Raw genomic sequence first — 16,493 nt, forward strand, 5'->3', positions numbered from 1 at the left:
CAGCTACAATAAAACACACCTTTGTCGGGATAGCGGTAAGTCTACAAACCAACAATAAATAAATTGTATTATTTCTTCATTTTTGTAAAATTAATGGTTACTTTGTCTCAGCAGTTTACAAAACATAAACAGTATTGTTTGTTAACCTAAATTTCCGCATTCTGCTCGACATAATGACATTGATTTATGCCTAAATCAGTGTATAATTCCCTGTGAGTAAATAACAATGTCTTAGTTGATTTGTTTTTAATTTAGTATTTCTAAGTGTTAGATATAATTTTGTTATTTCTTTGATAAAAACAACAAAAGTTAGAAACAGGAAAAATAATATAACTTTTTTTTAACAAGGAATTAGTGTGACGCACAGAAACGGCCCAAAAGATTGCGCCTCGCGATCCCTTACGATTTCCTGCCTTAAAACAACAGTATGATTGAAAGAGCGATCACGCACGAAGGAAAACGAACAATAGAGAAACGTCTTTGTAAATCAGCAAGCAACAAATCTTTTATAGGGAACCGATTGTATCGATAAACAAAGTAGGCTTTGTTCTTGTTCACAAGTGCATTAGGTACTGCAGTTTTCGTGTACAATTAGTTTATATACGAACGAGAGCTTGTTCTGTGAGAAACTGCGGAATACATTTTAAAAGATCAACTTCATATTTTTCAAAAAATATATCATTCGGGAGATTCATAATCTTTATATCTGTTCTTTCCTGTTAAAAATAACGAAATATTTTGTGTTAGTAATAGCAACAGTCAAAACGCAAAAGTAATAATAACACCATTTTCGTTTTATTCTCCATTAAGTCAAAAAACAACAACAAAAATTTAAATGTGTATATCACAGTAAAGTTTGAATCTTATGACATAATCTTGCGGGTTTGAATGAACGATTTGTTTACAAGAAAGTCGACGTACCTGGTGTGGCATGTGTGTGTCCGCATGTTTTCTTTTAGCAAAGCCACATGTGGTATGTAAAAGTATATTTGGTGTTTTGTGTTCTTTAGTTTCGTAAAGTGAGTGTTTTGATTTCAACTAGAATATTAAAAAAAGTTTCCAGCATAAGTTTTTCTCGTTGTGTGTTTGTGTGTGTAGTTTTACGAGTGGAATGTCGGTTGTCCAATACGGCTAAATTGCTTTCGACCTAGTTACTTGGGTCAGTCATCTGTGGTGGCAAATGCGCTTCTCATATGAAAAAATTATTCTTGAGTAGAGTACACTGCGTAAGGAGAGCACTGACCTTATGAATCGACAGTTTAGGATCTACCTTCTCTTATTCTCTTGTTGGAATGGCGAGAGTAGCAGCTTCACTGTAAGAAGAATGGTATTGTTGTTTTTGTATAATAACTATTCTCTCAATAAATAATCTCTTCAGATTAACATAAAGTCAAGTCCTCTATTTCTTCTATCCTTTGTTGTTGTTGTTTTGTAGAGAAAGAAAGAAAAAAGGTTTCTTCAGTTTGTTTATTGTGTCTGATCTTATTTCTGCATCAAAATCAATTGTAGTTACACAAATTCACTATGTATATCCTTATCTCCGGGACCATCCATGCATTTTTTTGTTTGTTTGTTTTTGAATTTTGCGCAAAGCTACACGAGATCTATCTGCATTAGCCGTCCATAATTTAGTAGTGTAAGACTAGAAGGAAGGCAGCTGGTAATCACCACCCACCGACAACTCTTGGGCTACTCTTTTACCAACAAATAGTGGGATTGGCCGTCACATTATAACGCTCCATGGCTGAAAGGGCGAGCATGTTTGATACAACAGGGATTCGAACCCGCTACCTTCGTATGACGAGTCGAACGCCTTAACCCGCCTGTACTTGCCGGGCCACCCTCCTGACAATATCACAGAGTAAGATTATAAAGAGCAATGTTCTGGTCGAGTGCAATTTACTCTGCTCGTCTTACACATTGTGTGCTTTAAATTTAAATAAATTCAAATGAGGAATTGGAAATTTCTATAACTCCATTACCACGATATCATTACAACAGAAAACTTAAGAAAGGGGAATGATCACAGCGCAGGGTTTCTAAGGAAGGTTGTCTTGGTGACCAACAGTCTGACAAGACTGAAATTAAAAAGATTGCTTTCTATATTTAGCGATTAGGGTAGCCTAGCCCGAACTCTGATACCATCCAAGAGTAAGCAAGCATGATTGGAGGTGTTCACTAGCCCAAACTGTTTTGCCAGCAGAAACTGATAGTGAACATAATGATTTTTGGACAGTCCTGAGCTTATATGTGGTAGGAGGTGTTCTACTAGTACGTTCATAGGTCATGAAGAAATTTGGCGCAACAAACAGCCCATGAACGAGATGCTCTCGGAAATTTTTCTTTCTATCTCCAAGAAATAGGGATCTAACATTCAAATTCGGTGGTCCTTGAGCACAACTATAACACCATAACAAGATCTAATGACAAAAACATAATTATTTCCCACATATTCAAATGTAAGGTTAAAGATTACTTGGAATGATTGGACTCAGGAAAAGTCAATTCTTGAGTTTGAAGAGCCTGAAATGTGTTCAGTCTCTCTCTTCAACTTGAAACTCAGAGTTAGAAACATTCAGTTTAAATAAGGGGAAAATGCAGGACTGGAAAATAGCTGTAAATACTGCTTCTAATGGACGGTAAGAAAATCATGACCAAGGTATAAACAATCATGCATTTGTATTCTAGCTTCTGGTTCGTCTAAATGTAGACATTATTTGTGAAGTAGATGAAAAGTATATTAACATTTCAAAGTATAACACTTTTTATTATTAAGCATATACACGGATAGAGAGAGGCCAATAATAAGTGATGTCTTGTAGACTACACAGACTCGTCACAATTAATCAGTTTTTTTGTTTTTTTTTCCTTTTAATTGCAGAGCTGGCACTAGAAAAACTTTAGGCCTGTGCGATCTTTATATTGGGTGCTGCTGCTATGTAAAACTTACAATAACTTAACTCATGACTGCAATGTTCATTTTGGCGCCTCTTGGGTTGAGCGCCCTGCGCGGGGGCAAACATTGCTCACCATGAAGGCCAGTCCTAGTTTTAAGGTAAAATAGAACATGTTTGTAAAATTATTCAAAAGTATTATGAGAATAAGGGTTATTACTACCGCTTTTGTTGAAGTAATAGCTAAGGTTATAGGGTGAAAACGCGACATAAAGGACGTAGTAGCATTTTCCCGAAAGAAGGCCTAAAGCCGCCTACAGGTGTCACCTGTTTCAACTACATGCACTACACTACAGTAGTGTGTTGTCTGTCAGTCAGTGAACATCATAATGATTTCATATAAGGGACACTTAACGTTGCAATTTGCAATGCTATGAATTATGAGAAAATCATACACTCTGTATGCTACAAGACAACATTACATAAAGTTCAAGTAAAAAAAAAGTTGTTACACTTTAATTTTCTCTTGAAACAGAACACATTCAGAGACGCTGCAGAAATACGTCAATTCATTCACATACACACAAATAAATACCTGATTTAGCCATTCGCACTACAACACAGTAGTGTGTTGTCTGTCTGTCAGTCAGTAGACACTAAAATGACGTCATAGAAGAGTGAGTAGTTGTCGGCATAATTCAGTCTTGTTAGTACACCGTGACTCAGGCTCTAACAGATTTATCAACTAGCTCTTCTCTCAAATACGAGTAGCATTTGCAGAAAAATTAAAATCTTGTTTGGCAGATGTAGATCGAATTAAACTCTAACATTTCACGTGGACAAAAGTAAATAGGACAATTGTAAAGGAAAATTGTTTATAAAATAAATAAAGCATTTATTAATGTCAGACCAATAATGTTACCAATGCTTATAATATTATATCATGGACTTGATTAGTGTAAAAAAAAAGAAACACCACAGAACAATGTAGGTTGGGATCTACAGTCGTTCAAATGAATGAACAGTTATCAAATACTTGCGTGGTAATTCTGAATTTCTCTGATACTAATTGACTTTGTGCACAGAAAGAGATAGGATTCCCACGTAAACCCACAGTGAAAACAATTTGTATTTCTTACAACACAACAGTGTGTGTGTGTGTATGTGTGTTATCACAAAGTTTGGTTTGGTTTGGTTAGAAATTCGCGCAAAACTACACGAGGCCTATCTACGCTAGCTGTCCCTCTTTCAACAGAGTAAGACTAGAGGGAAGGCAGTTAGTCATCTCAAACTACCGCTAACTCTTAAGCTACGCTTTTACCAACAAATAGTAGGATTGACCGTCGCATTATAACACCCCCACCGCTGAAAGAGCGAGCATGTTTGGTGACAGCGATTCGAACCCACGACACTTAGGTTGTGAGTCAAGCACCCTAACCACATGATCATGCCGAGCCTTATCACAAATGATGATTATCTCTTCCAAAATCTATAGTTTTTTGTGTTTTTCTCCAACTAGAGAAAGGGCCCGGCATGGCCAGGTGGGTTAAGACGAACGACTCGTAATCCGAGGGTCGCGGGTTCGAATCTCCATCGCACCAAACATGCTCGCCCTTTCAGCCGTGGAGACGTTATAATGTTACGGTTAATTCCATTATTCGTTTGTAAAAGAGTAGCCCAAGAGTCGGCGGTGGGTGGTGATGACTAGCTGCCTTCCCTCTAGTCTTACACTGCTAAATTAAGGACGGCTAGCGCAGATAGCCCTCGTGTAGCTTTGCGCGAAATTCTAAAACAAACAAAGCAGAATTAGTGAGAAATCAGAAAGTTATAGCTATTGTCAAATGTGAAATTTAGGCATTAAGGTGTAATAGAGTACACATAATAATCAAAGTATAAACACAATTTGTAATACTCTATGGCTATGAATAAGCAAAACTACTGTTGTGAATTAAAGTCTGTCATATTCTTTGGTTGCCTGTCATGCAAAGTAGGATCTGAAAATAAATCAATCATGAGATCTGAAACGCAAATAATTAGTCATCCAGTTTATGACGAATAACGGTGGTTCAAATCGCTTTTGTCTCACTTGTAAGTATTTATTCATATTGAAGAAATTCACAGAATTTAAGATGCTTCAAATTGTCATGAACCACAGTTATATCTCAAATAAAATACTTATATGTTTCATTCATATGGAAAGTCGTTGTGAAAATGGAATGGGGCTTTCTTGAACTGACTACTGACTATAAGTATTTCAAACTATAATTATCGAAATGTTGAACTGCTTTAACACCTGAGCAAGACCGAACATGATCCACGACAATAAAAAGAGATTACTGCTATGTTTGGATTATGGTTCACTACATTCATAGAATACATGCTCAATTCTGCATTAGATGTTCATGACTAGCTATCACGTCAAAGTACTAAGACTTTGGAACATATTACAAAAGGATAGTATGTTTTTAAAATATCCAGTGAGGTATGTTCTTCTTACAGAAGAAGCAAAAACATCTTGCCTGTAGTAGTATCACGAAAAAGTCCAGTGGACCACCTACATATAGATCAGTATTTTTTTTTTACAGGTACATTTATCTTCATCTTGCAGTTAAATAATAGTTGCATACTTATTTAGAAAGTATCTGAAACCATATCCAAACCTTATGGCGGAAGTGGCAGTATGCCTTGGAAAGGAGTAAGCATTCGTGGGAGTGCAAACCCATACATTTTGTTGAATATAGCCCTAGATTCCAGACATTACGGAGACCAGACACTGAGATTCATTTTGTTGCCATATGCCAGTTCATTTGGCAATGATGTGAATCTCATGGATAATAGATAATCATTGCTAAATTGTTTGATACATTTTTTTTTTTTGAAGAAGAAGAAGGGATTGGTTATATGGAATGAAGTAGATTTCTCACCAGACTTCAGTCTCGTTGAATGTATGAAAGATTATGAAATACAGCTTAGTACGGCCAAATGACTTCAAACAGTAGGGAAGTCCTGTGACTTACGCTATCCCAGGATATTATTATATATATATATATATATCTGGCTTTAACATGCAACATTTATGCCAGGTTAACCTTTTTCACAGGTAGTATATTCAATATTAAAAGGCTGAATAGTTAGTCACTTGCATTTCAGATCATATGATGGATTAACAGATGTCTCATTCACATAAACATTAATTGAAGGGTGGTGAGAATTATTTTCACAATGTTGGAATTGTATCGTACTTAAAATATTATGAATTGCAAATGTTGTTTAATTACTTTTGCAATGTACCTGGAAATTAATCTTCCGAAATATTGCATTTTAAATATTAAGTTTCCAAATGAAAGATTACGTTTACTGTTAAACTCTTACAGCTTTTATATATTTGGATGATGTATTAAAATGGGTTTAGTTTTGGTTTGTTTTGAATTTTGCACAATTTACACGAGGCCTATCTGGCCCGGCATGGCAAAGTGGGTTAAGGCGTTCGACTCGTAATCTGAGGGTCGTGGGTTCGAATCCCCGTCGCACCAAACATGCTCGCCCTTTCAGCCGTGGGGGCGTTATAATGTGACGGTCAATCCCACTAGTTGTTGGTAAAAGAGTAGCCCAAGAGTTAGCGATGGGTGGTGATGACTAGCTTCTCTCCTTCTAGTCTCACACTGCTAAATTAGGGACGGCTAGCGCAGATAGTTCTCGTGTAGTTTTGCGCGAAATTTAAAACAAACAAAAGCCAACAAACTTTAAAATAGAAACGCTGATATAATTTAAAATACTTCCCCTTTCAGTAGCACAACGGTATACCTGCAGACTACCACCGTTAAATACCGGGTTTCAATACCAGTGGTAAGCAGAGAACAGATAACCCATTGTGTAGCTTTGTTCTTAATTCTAAATAAACAAACAAAATACATCCTTGTGCAAATTACTTGAAACAAATGGTCATTTTAGAATATTTTCAGCATGGCGGACGGTGTAGGCTCGCTGGGCCCGCTGATTTCCTTTAACAGTCATTTTTTCACACAGACGGCGTCATTAGCTTTTTTTGCACAGCGGTCGATTTATTTTTGGGATATGTGACGAAATTTGAGGAATATTACGTCATTCAAAATTGCGTTAGAAGGGCAAGGAGACCAGTAAAAAAAAATAACTTACTACTCAATGAAAAAGACGGTATCAATGGGATCTGAAATACAAGAACTGGACGCAAGAACAATGGAGAAAGATGCTATTCAGTGACGAGACTCATTTCTTCGTACAGGGTCAAAGAAGTCTGCATGTTCGCAGATCTCTAGGTGAGAAACTTCGAGAATCTCACATCAATTAGTTCGTAAAACATCCCTTGAAGAAGATGTTTTGGGGCTTTTTCAGCTACTATGGCGTCGGAGGCTTACATATCGTAGAAGGTATGATACGAGGACCACAGTACATCGAAGTTTTGCAGAGAAGAGTCGTTCCAGAATTGAAAAAGAGATTTCCAGATAGATCTGACATTTTTCAGCAAGTTCTGACTCCGTGCCACACATCGAAACTTGTGAAGAATTTTATGACTACAACGCGAACAAAGGTGCTGGACTGGCCTGGAAACTCTCCGGACTTAAATCCTATTTAGAATCTTTGGGCGATTTGTAAAGACTGTACTACGAAAGATAAGCTAATTGAAGTGTGGTACCGCGATCCAAAAATTAGTAAAGATTGCAGTCAACTCGTGGACTCGATGCCAAAGCGGATTAATTATCTTCTGAAAGATAAAGGCGGTCATATCATTTATTAATTTGTGAGTAATTTTGGATTCTCAGAAATAAAACGCAAAAAATTGAAAAAAATCGTAATTTTCCGTCTTGTTTCAGTTAATTTGCATAAGGGTGTAATATAAAATGTTGAATGGCTAACGTAAAAACACACGCGTAAAGTAATTATAAAACTATCTACGTTTAGTCATTTTGCACACAACCCAATATGTTTGTTTGTATGTTTGTTCTCTAAGAATTAAATTAGGTTTCGCTTCTAACTTTATTTTTTCTCGCTGTGGAATTTTTATTTATTCTATATTTAAGAGTTATTTTTATTTAATGTGAAATTTCATTACATAGTTTATATCACGATAACACCAGAAATGCACCTTTACCCCCCCCACATATATCTTTTATTAAAAAATAAATATACTCTTATTCTGATATCTATGATTCACTTCTATCTCATTTCTTTTTATTCAGTGAAGTCACAAAATACTGAATTAATATTATTTATTTCCCCATATTGTTGTAAGCACTTATGGCACCCAAAACAAAAGAATAAAACGTGACTGAACTATTGATATATATATTTATACACATATAGTAATACTCAAAAATTAGATAACAAACTCTTTCCGAGATACAATATTACAAAGTCGACAGTTTTGTGGAACAAAATTTCGATGAAAGTCATAGTTCTGTAATGGACGAGAATCCACGAGAGCAAAAGACCAACAGGTGACGTACCGAGCGCAAATGGAGTCTTCAAGCAATGAACCATGTCGCGGAAAGAGGGCATTGCTACCCATTGCAAGCTCTGTGGCAATTGTTCTTATACAATAAAATTGAAATATGAATAACATAAGGAAATATTTAATAATACGATGTGTATATTCTTATCATTGATTATTTTGATGCTTAGTTATATTTGTTCAGTAACACAATAAACGTGACTATTCGCGCTGTGTAGTTTCAGATAAAAACCATTACTCAGAATATACGAGTACTTCACATAAATCTACGACAATGACAATGATTAAATTCACAATTCACTTAACGATACGAATTACAAGTTAAGGTTACCACATTAAATATTGTGTTCTGCAAACAAAAGAACTCGATACATTTTATCAACCATAACAAATCAGCAATTGGCGTTATAATAATAGAAAATTACCAATAATGTCTATTTTATAACAAATAAACCCTAAACAGGGATTAGTTGACCACGTTCGTGTAAATTTTCGGCACGCTTGAGCGAAATACCGTGCTTGTAAAGATAGGCAACAGCAAAATATTTTTAATATTCTTTCTTAAAGCCTGTTTTAACATGAATATAATTATGTTTCAAACTGAAACAATCATTGCAGTATTTTCAATGCCCTGCCCTCTGGCTTCATTATACATAATTATATTATGTGAGCGGCAACAGATTATATATAAAAGTAGTACGCATTGTGAGCCCAGCATGGCCAGATGGTTAAGGCACTCGACTCGTAATCCGAGGCCCGCGGGTTCGAATCCCCGTCGCACTAAATATGCTTGTCCTTTCAGTCGTGAGGGCGTTATAATGAGCGATCAATTCCACTATTCGTTGATAAAAGAGTAGCCCAAGAGTTGGCGGTGGGTGGTGATGACTAACTGCCTTCCCTCTAGTCTTACACTGCTAAATTAAGGACAGCTAGCGCAGAGAGCCCTCGTGTAGCTTTGCGCAAAATAAAAAACAACAACAACAAACAAACATATATAACAGCTTTGTGTTAAGTGCAAGGCTACCTGACGTGCTGTCTGTGCTGTGCTCACCTCGAGCATCACAATCCAATTTTACGCGTCATAATTAAAACTTTTGTCTGGAACACCTGAGAGTTTTTTATTGTATTTTTTTTATTTCGCGCAACTACACGACGGATATCTGCGCTAGCCGTCCATAATTTAGCAGCGTCAGACAAGAGGGAAGGCAGTTAGTCATCACCACCTACGGCCAACTCTTGGGCTACTCTTTTTCCAACGAATAGTGGGATTGAACGTCACATTATAATGCCCCCACGGCTGAATGGGCGGGCATATTTGGTGTGACGAAGATTTAAAGTTGGACCCAAGGATTGTGAATCGAGTGCCCTAACTACCTGGCCATGCCGGGCCTCCACCAGAAAAGAGGAACAGGATAGAATCAAACTTAATAGTCATAAAAGCATTTATAAATGCTATAATACAACATCATAAAAGTTTGTGTGTGTGTGTGTATGATTGGAGAGAAAAATATGCAAGACTGTGGTGAATAAGTTACTGACATATCTCTTTTCCTTCTTTTTTTTAAATTCTAAACAGATGATATTAGAAGAGATGTGTTTGAATTTAATGACAGGTGTTTAGAAAATATCTATCATGTATTGGGGTTGCTGTTTTCCTCCCCTTGTTACCCTGAAAACAATGAAATGGTGATAAGTAGCTACAAACACTGTTGTTACACAAAAGGCAAAACATATTACAAATCTGTTTTGTATGAAGAAAGCGGGATTAATGAAAACATTGGAAGCGTGAATAGCTCTCAGAAAAATTATCAAAGTACCGATTATAACAACAATATTGCCACGCGCTGCTTCAACTGCTGAGCGTGGCGTCGTGTACCAGGCTCGTGGGAAAGTGAGGAGGGAAAGGTACCCATGGGATCATTTTAACCTGTTGTGTGTTAGGAGCAAAAACCAGGTTTTACTGCGTAAACAGACTACAAATAGTGGCTGGGTACGAATAAATAAATATTAATGTTTAATAACTAACAATATCATATTGTTATGATACGTAACCACTTTCCTTTTATATTTCTGCCCCTGCTATGCGTGTTTTTTGTTTGACTATTCTGTTTTGGTAAACTTAATTAACCTTGGTAGGTAGCACTGTGAAGAACGAAATACGTGGGGTACGTTATTGTAATGGTTGGAGATATAAAACTGTAAAGAAGTAGATCAAAAGCCTAAAATATATACAGTTTCAAAGTCTGTAACACTTCGATTAACTGAAGTGTGCAAACAATTCACTGAATTGTCATGAAAATATATAATGTCGTTTATCTGTCATGAGATTATTACAAGAAAACGAGGTTTCACTTGGATTTTATAATTCGGATTTCTCAGTTTGTAAACATCAGAAAAAAGTTTTAAAATAAACAATATCAGTATATATTACTAGAGTAATGAACTGAGACAGTTACCATATAACATTATGGTAATTTAGTTTTTATAATATTACGACAGTAATTTAATGCGAAATATGAATACCCTAAATTGTAAGTCTGGTAACAAATATTTTATGTTAACTGGAAATATGTACGATATGGAAGAAGTATTAAAATGTTTGTTTGTTTGTTTTCGAATTTCGCGAAAAGCTACTCGAGGGCTATCTGCGCTATCCGTCCCTAATTTAGCAGTGTAAAACTAGAGGCAAGCAGCTAGTCATCGCTACCTACCACCAAGTCTTGGGCTACTATTTTACCAAAGAATAGTGGGATTGACCGTATTTATAACGCCACCACGGCTGAAAGGGCGAGCATGTTTGGTGCAACGGGTATTCGAACCCGGGACCCTTAAATTACGAGTCGAGTGCTTTAACCGTCAAAACCTGGTCATGCCAGGCCGCCAGAGATAGGAAAATGGAGTTTGATTGCGCGTTGCCTCTGGAATTGCTTAAAATAAATTATAATTTCTATTATTACAAGAGAAAAGATGCCTCTCCTTAACCTTAAGTAATTCTGCACTGGTACGTTATTTCATCAAGCACTTTTACTGCAGGATCTGTTACACCTCGCCATTATCGGACCCCTAATATTAAACATCTTTCTACTGCACTGTTAACTATCAAGTAAAGTCATTAGCTATCATCTTAAACTAAAACCTAAGGAAAAAAATCACCTATCGAAATATAATGATGAATTATCACGAAAGTAAGTTTGTGAGAACAATTCACAACTCATGAGAATGGAATGAGTTTAAAAGTTGCCAAGAAAACTCTCCGAAACAATACAGCACTTTATAATCTTTAACTCACACAATGTGAATTATTTTTTTTGAAAGTTACTTAGGTTTGCAAAACATACTACACCATTTAGGAGTGTACATCATTGTTGCATTTTGAAGCGACCTAAACTACCTTTGATAGATATTCGTGACTGTTTTAACTAAAATACACAAGAGTGAATCGTGCAGCCTGAGTGTTATTAACAAGAGTGGTAGTTTAGCACATTTCCACTTTCTATAGTTCACACGGTATCACTTATTTTCAGTAAATGTTCCCTACTAGACCCTTATTTCGCATATAAAATTTTAAGGCAATCCTTTTAGAAACACACGAAATATGGCCAGGTGGTTAAGGCACTCGAATCGTAATATGAGGGTCGGGGTTCGAATTCCCGTCGTACCAAACATGCTCGCTCTTTCAGCCGTGGGGGCATTATAGTGCGACTGTCAATCCAACTATTCGTTGGTAAAAGAGTAGCCCAAGAGTTGGCGGTGGGTGGTGATGACTAGCTGCCTTCCTTCTAGTCTTACATTGCTAAATTAGGGACGGCTAGAGCACATAGGTCCCATGTAGCTTTGCGCAAGATTCAAAAACAAACACACGAAATATAAAATCTCCAATTTTGATTGAATATCTTGATGTTTTATTTTCTTCGCACAGAAATTAAGGGCACTTTTTTTTGTTTGAAAAACATACTTGAGTCTCGTTGTTTTTCGAAATGTGGTACTTATACATCTTTGTAACCAACAATTATTTGCTCAGTTTGGTCTAAATATAGCCATATGTGCAAAGTTATTCAGCAAAAACTGCTTAATTTTGACCAAAACTTTTTGCGCATTCTCATTCAAAAAGACATTTTTATTACAGTTTCACCTAAAAGTCGGCCGATTTTAGTTTTTGTTACTCTGATTAAAGACGGCTGATTTGTAGTAACAAAACTATAAGTTGAAAGCACGTGCAAAAAAATAAATATTGGTCAATTGGTTAAGCCAAACAAACTAGATTAGCAGGTTTTAACTAATGTTTTTAAAAGAATCATACATGCGAACGTTTATTATTAATTGCCAACTTTTAAACAGAAATTTGCTGAATTTTAATGAAATTATTATTATCAAAGAGTGTTTTGTATCAGGTAATATTAACTTAAACAATTAGGGTAAACAATGACGTTTGATACGACTGCACCAAGTGCATGAGGGAGATGACAAGAAATTATTAATCTCGTTTAATATACGACTATTTATTTAGATCCTAAAGTTGGTTACTATTGAGTATTACTTTGTTACTTGTTATGGTTTGTCGGTGTATTTATAAAAAATCATGATATATAACAAAAAACACCAAAAGGGATTGAACGGCGAGTGGAAAGAATGAAACCAAAACTGGCATCCAAACTACTATTTTCATATAACAAAGCCACATGTGGAGTCCACCGAAAAATCGAACGCCTGATTTTAGCCTTGGAAATCCGTAGACTTACGGCTCTACCAGTGGGGGTTTATAGCCTGCTTCAAGAGGCTGGTGCAGTGTCCACAAGAGCTTTAATCTACACACATCTAACCCCCCTGACACATCCAGGAATGTTAGAAATGGGTTAAAGGTTATATTGACGCCAAGGTAGTAGTTACACTTATAGTATTTATAATAAGTTTCAGCTAATATTAATTTATTAATTAATCAAGATACGTATTTTGTTTAATCACCATCATGCCCTAAGTCGTAAATATTCTTATTTGAGAAAGCACTAAAATATATAGATTGAATTTGCTTTATTTATTTTATTTTTTTTTATAAAACATTGACATAAACATGACATCGTTAAGCATTAGTTTTAATGGTTTCGAAAATAAAGTCATCATACAACAGAGAACAAGGCCATATTAGAGAATCAATCAGTATCATGTATTTTATAAACTGCTTTTTTAAAATAAGGTTTTCAATGTTATTCAACAGGTGTAGCAGGGGAGAGGGTTAATGTTTATTTGAGCGGTCGAAGCGAAGGAATGTGAGCCATATTACGCAGACATTCAGGGCTTACCTTAAGGTTCCAGAAGCTCTTGGGTTCTGGATTTAAAATCTCATGCATTTTTCTTCCGTTCTTGAGAGTAATTTTCCTAAAATTGATGCATGTTTACTGGGATATAGTAACCCCCCCAAAATTCTTACGCTACAATTTAAGTTTTGTCTGCCACGTTTATATTGGCATTGTAATTGCCTTTAAGGTTTAATAGATTGATGTTAGAAACGGAAGATAGCCCAAAGATACTGAATTTGTTCAAAGTATTTCGCGCAAAGCTACACGAGGGCTATCTGCGCTAGCCGTCCCTAATTTAGCAGTGTAAGACTAGAGGGAAGGCAGCTAGCCATCACCACCCACCGCCAAGTCTTTGGCTACTCTTTTACTAACGAATAGTGGGATTAACAGTAAATTATAACGCCACCACGGCTGAAAGGGCGAACATGTTTGGTGCGACGGGGAGTCGAACGCCTTAACCCATCTGGCCATGCCAGGCCTTATTTCTCGGTAAAACAGTGGCATGCCTATAGATTTACAATGTTGAACTCACTGGTTCGAGTCCCTTCTGTGAGCACAGCCAATGTGGCTTTACTGTAATTAAAATACACACGTACTCTATAATCTTAACTCTTAAAATGTCAGCGTCGTCGTTTGTGAAAAAAAGTTTTTTTGGTGTGAGGGAATTGTGTTTTAGTACATTCTTCAATCGAATCGATTCAAAAATATAGAAAAAAACATAAATAAAGATATTTTTTGTCCTCTGTTTCACTAACGAATAATTTTAACTACAAGTCAGTCCTTGAGCTGCATATTGCATAATAATATTTAAAGGTGTAATTTTAGGATGGTTGTTATTTATATATCTTTTTTAGTTTTATAATGGGACGGAAAATTTTAAATCTGTATTTCTTTTCACCCTATCGTTATTTACTAAAACCTTAAATTTCACGAGAATTGCTGTTATTTCTGGTGTTGGGTGGAGATAGAAATTCTCAACGATAGCATGTTGTGAGCACTCAAGCCTAGCCTGTTAATTTTTTTTTTATTATGAGAACCTGGATATATTACCATACTTAAAATCTATAAAGCTTTCATAAGTTATGCGTTCGCATTGTTAAACGTAACGATTATATGTAGTAGTTTTTTACATATTTGAACCTTTTGCTCATACAGCAGGTTGTTTAACGTAAAGCCCAAAGATACACACTGGTTGTTGTTTTTTCTCTGCCTACCCCTGGTATCGAAACTAGAGTTGTGGTATTGGAAGCTCGCAGATATACCGCTGTGCCACTGGGATTCTACTGATAGTAGCAGTTAGCTTTAATTTTGTCATTTTCTTATTGTTCGTTGTTGTTTTTTTTATTATTATTGAACTTTTATCAGAAATACTAATTTAAATGAAAAACATTATTCGTAAATCATTAGCTGTAACTGATACCGTCTCGCATAAAATTGATTTTTTACTGATAAATAAATATATACGTTAAGTACATTAATAGTACATCTCATACTTTGTACGTAAGAACCTTAAAAAGTTAAGTAATTCGTACGAATGTTGATTGGTCTGGAATACTTTTATATCCCTTCTTGCCATAAGCTTTCGACGCACGTGGGGAATGAATTCCTTCATATACGTCATAAGTACCTACACCCTGATTGGCCGAGAGTTGATTGCCTGGAGAAGCGTGCAAGTCATGAGGTACTTTGTACTTTATCAAGTGCGAAGTAAATACGAGTAAAACTTAGATAGAAGTAAGTCCAACATCGAAACTTTCAAAATAATATACAAAAGTAAAGTTCTGTAATTGTTTGGAAGTTTTATGTCATATAAAAGTTTTCATTATTGAAAATAATGAAGTAAAGGGAATATACATATATATGATTCCTTAAATGTTTAGGCAGTGCTTAAGTTGCGGAAGAATACACGTCTTGATTCAGGCGATATCCAAACTCGTCCAAAGACTACAGTGTTAAGTAGAGTATAGACACTGAGTTGATTTGAGTTGCTAGCGGTTGATAATAAAACTAAAAGGTGTTTTTCGGGTATAACTTGTTCGTGTTTTCGTGTGTGACGATGGATTCACCTATTTAGGATCCTTTGAATCTCTGGATGAGGAATTTTCGATGGTATTTACTGTGTAAATTCGTTGATTTCTTTTATACGGAATGCAACGCCGATATTCGATCTATGCTGTGACGATAGTCCTGCTGACTACTTTCGGCCCTGCTGTCGTGCGAGGTAAGGATTAGATTCTGAACATAGCTATGTTAGAAGTAAACGAACACTCGTATTCATAAGATGCTACATACTTTTTTAAATACAAAATTTAATGTACTTGGGGCAAAATACTTCCAGTCTTGGTAGTTTTAGAAATAACTGGTGAAAAAGAACAAATGTACAATCGCTATAACTACTGTTAGAAATATGTAAATCGTATTGAATTGGAATATAGTGCAATTTGATATGGATAGTTATGTTGTACCAGCTAGTATATTTTCATTTAAAAATTTAAGATCTTGCTGCTCGTTATTACTAGTATTGGCTATAAACTATAATTTAATAGCCAAAGTTTATGAATATCTTGTAAGTGGACGTTTTTGGACTTTATTACATTTTCTTATTGATGAGCCGTGAATTCGGTGAAATCATCTGTTGCTACGAAAGTAGCGAATTATTATTTAAGTTAGGCCTCTGTTTAATCTTTTCTTCACTGAAATTTATGTTTTGGCGGGAATCTATTACAGGTTTCCATAATGTTATTTGTTATTGTTGTTTTCATTGCATTTTATTACAATTATATTTCCAACTTGACTGTGACGAGAAAACCGGATGAA

The 16,493-nt window shown here is 35.7% G+C and overlaps 1 protein-coding gene across 3 annotated transcripts in view; it reads left to right on the forward strand.

The window, feature by feature from the left end:
- LOC143248866 (uncharacterized) overlaps positions 1 to 16,493 on the forward strand; it is a 117,046-nt gene that overhangs the window by 3,479 nt on the left and 97,074 nt on the right. Inside the window, exon 1 of one of the 3 annotated variants that reach the window (XM_076497726.1) lies at positions 15,377 to 15,897. The exons of the other annotated variants lie outside the window; for them this stretch is intronic. Coding sequence (XP_076353841.1) covers positions 15,825 to 15,897 — 73 coding nt within the window. The 5' untranslated portion in view covers positions 15,377 to 15,824. Of the gene's footprint in view, positions 1 to 15,376; positions 15,898 to 16,493 lie in introns of those variants that run through there. 3 annotated transcript variants of the gene reach the window in all.

This window comes from Tachypleus tridentatus, chromosome 4 (assembly GCF_004210375.1).
Source record: "Tachypleus tridentatus isolate NWPU-2018 chromosome 4, ASM421037v1, whole genome shotgun sequence".
Classification (NCBI taxonomy): domain Eukaryota; kingdom Metazoa; phylum Arthropoda; class Merostomata; order Xiphosura; family Limulidae; genus Tachypleus; species Tachypleus tridentatus.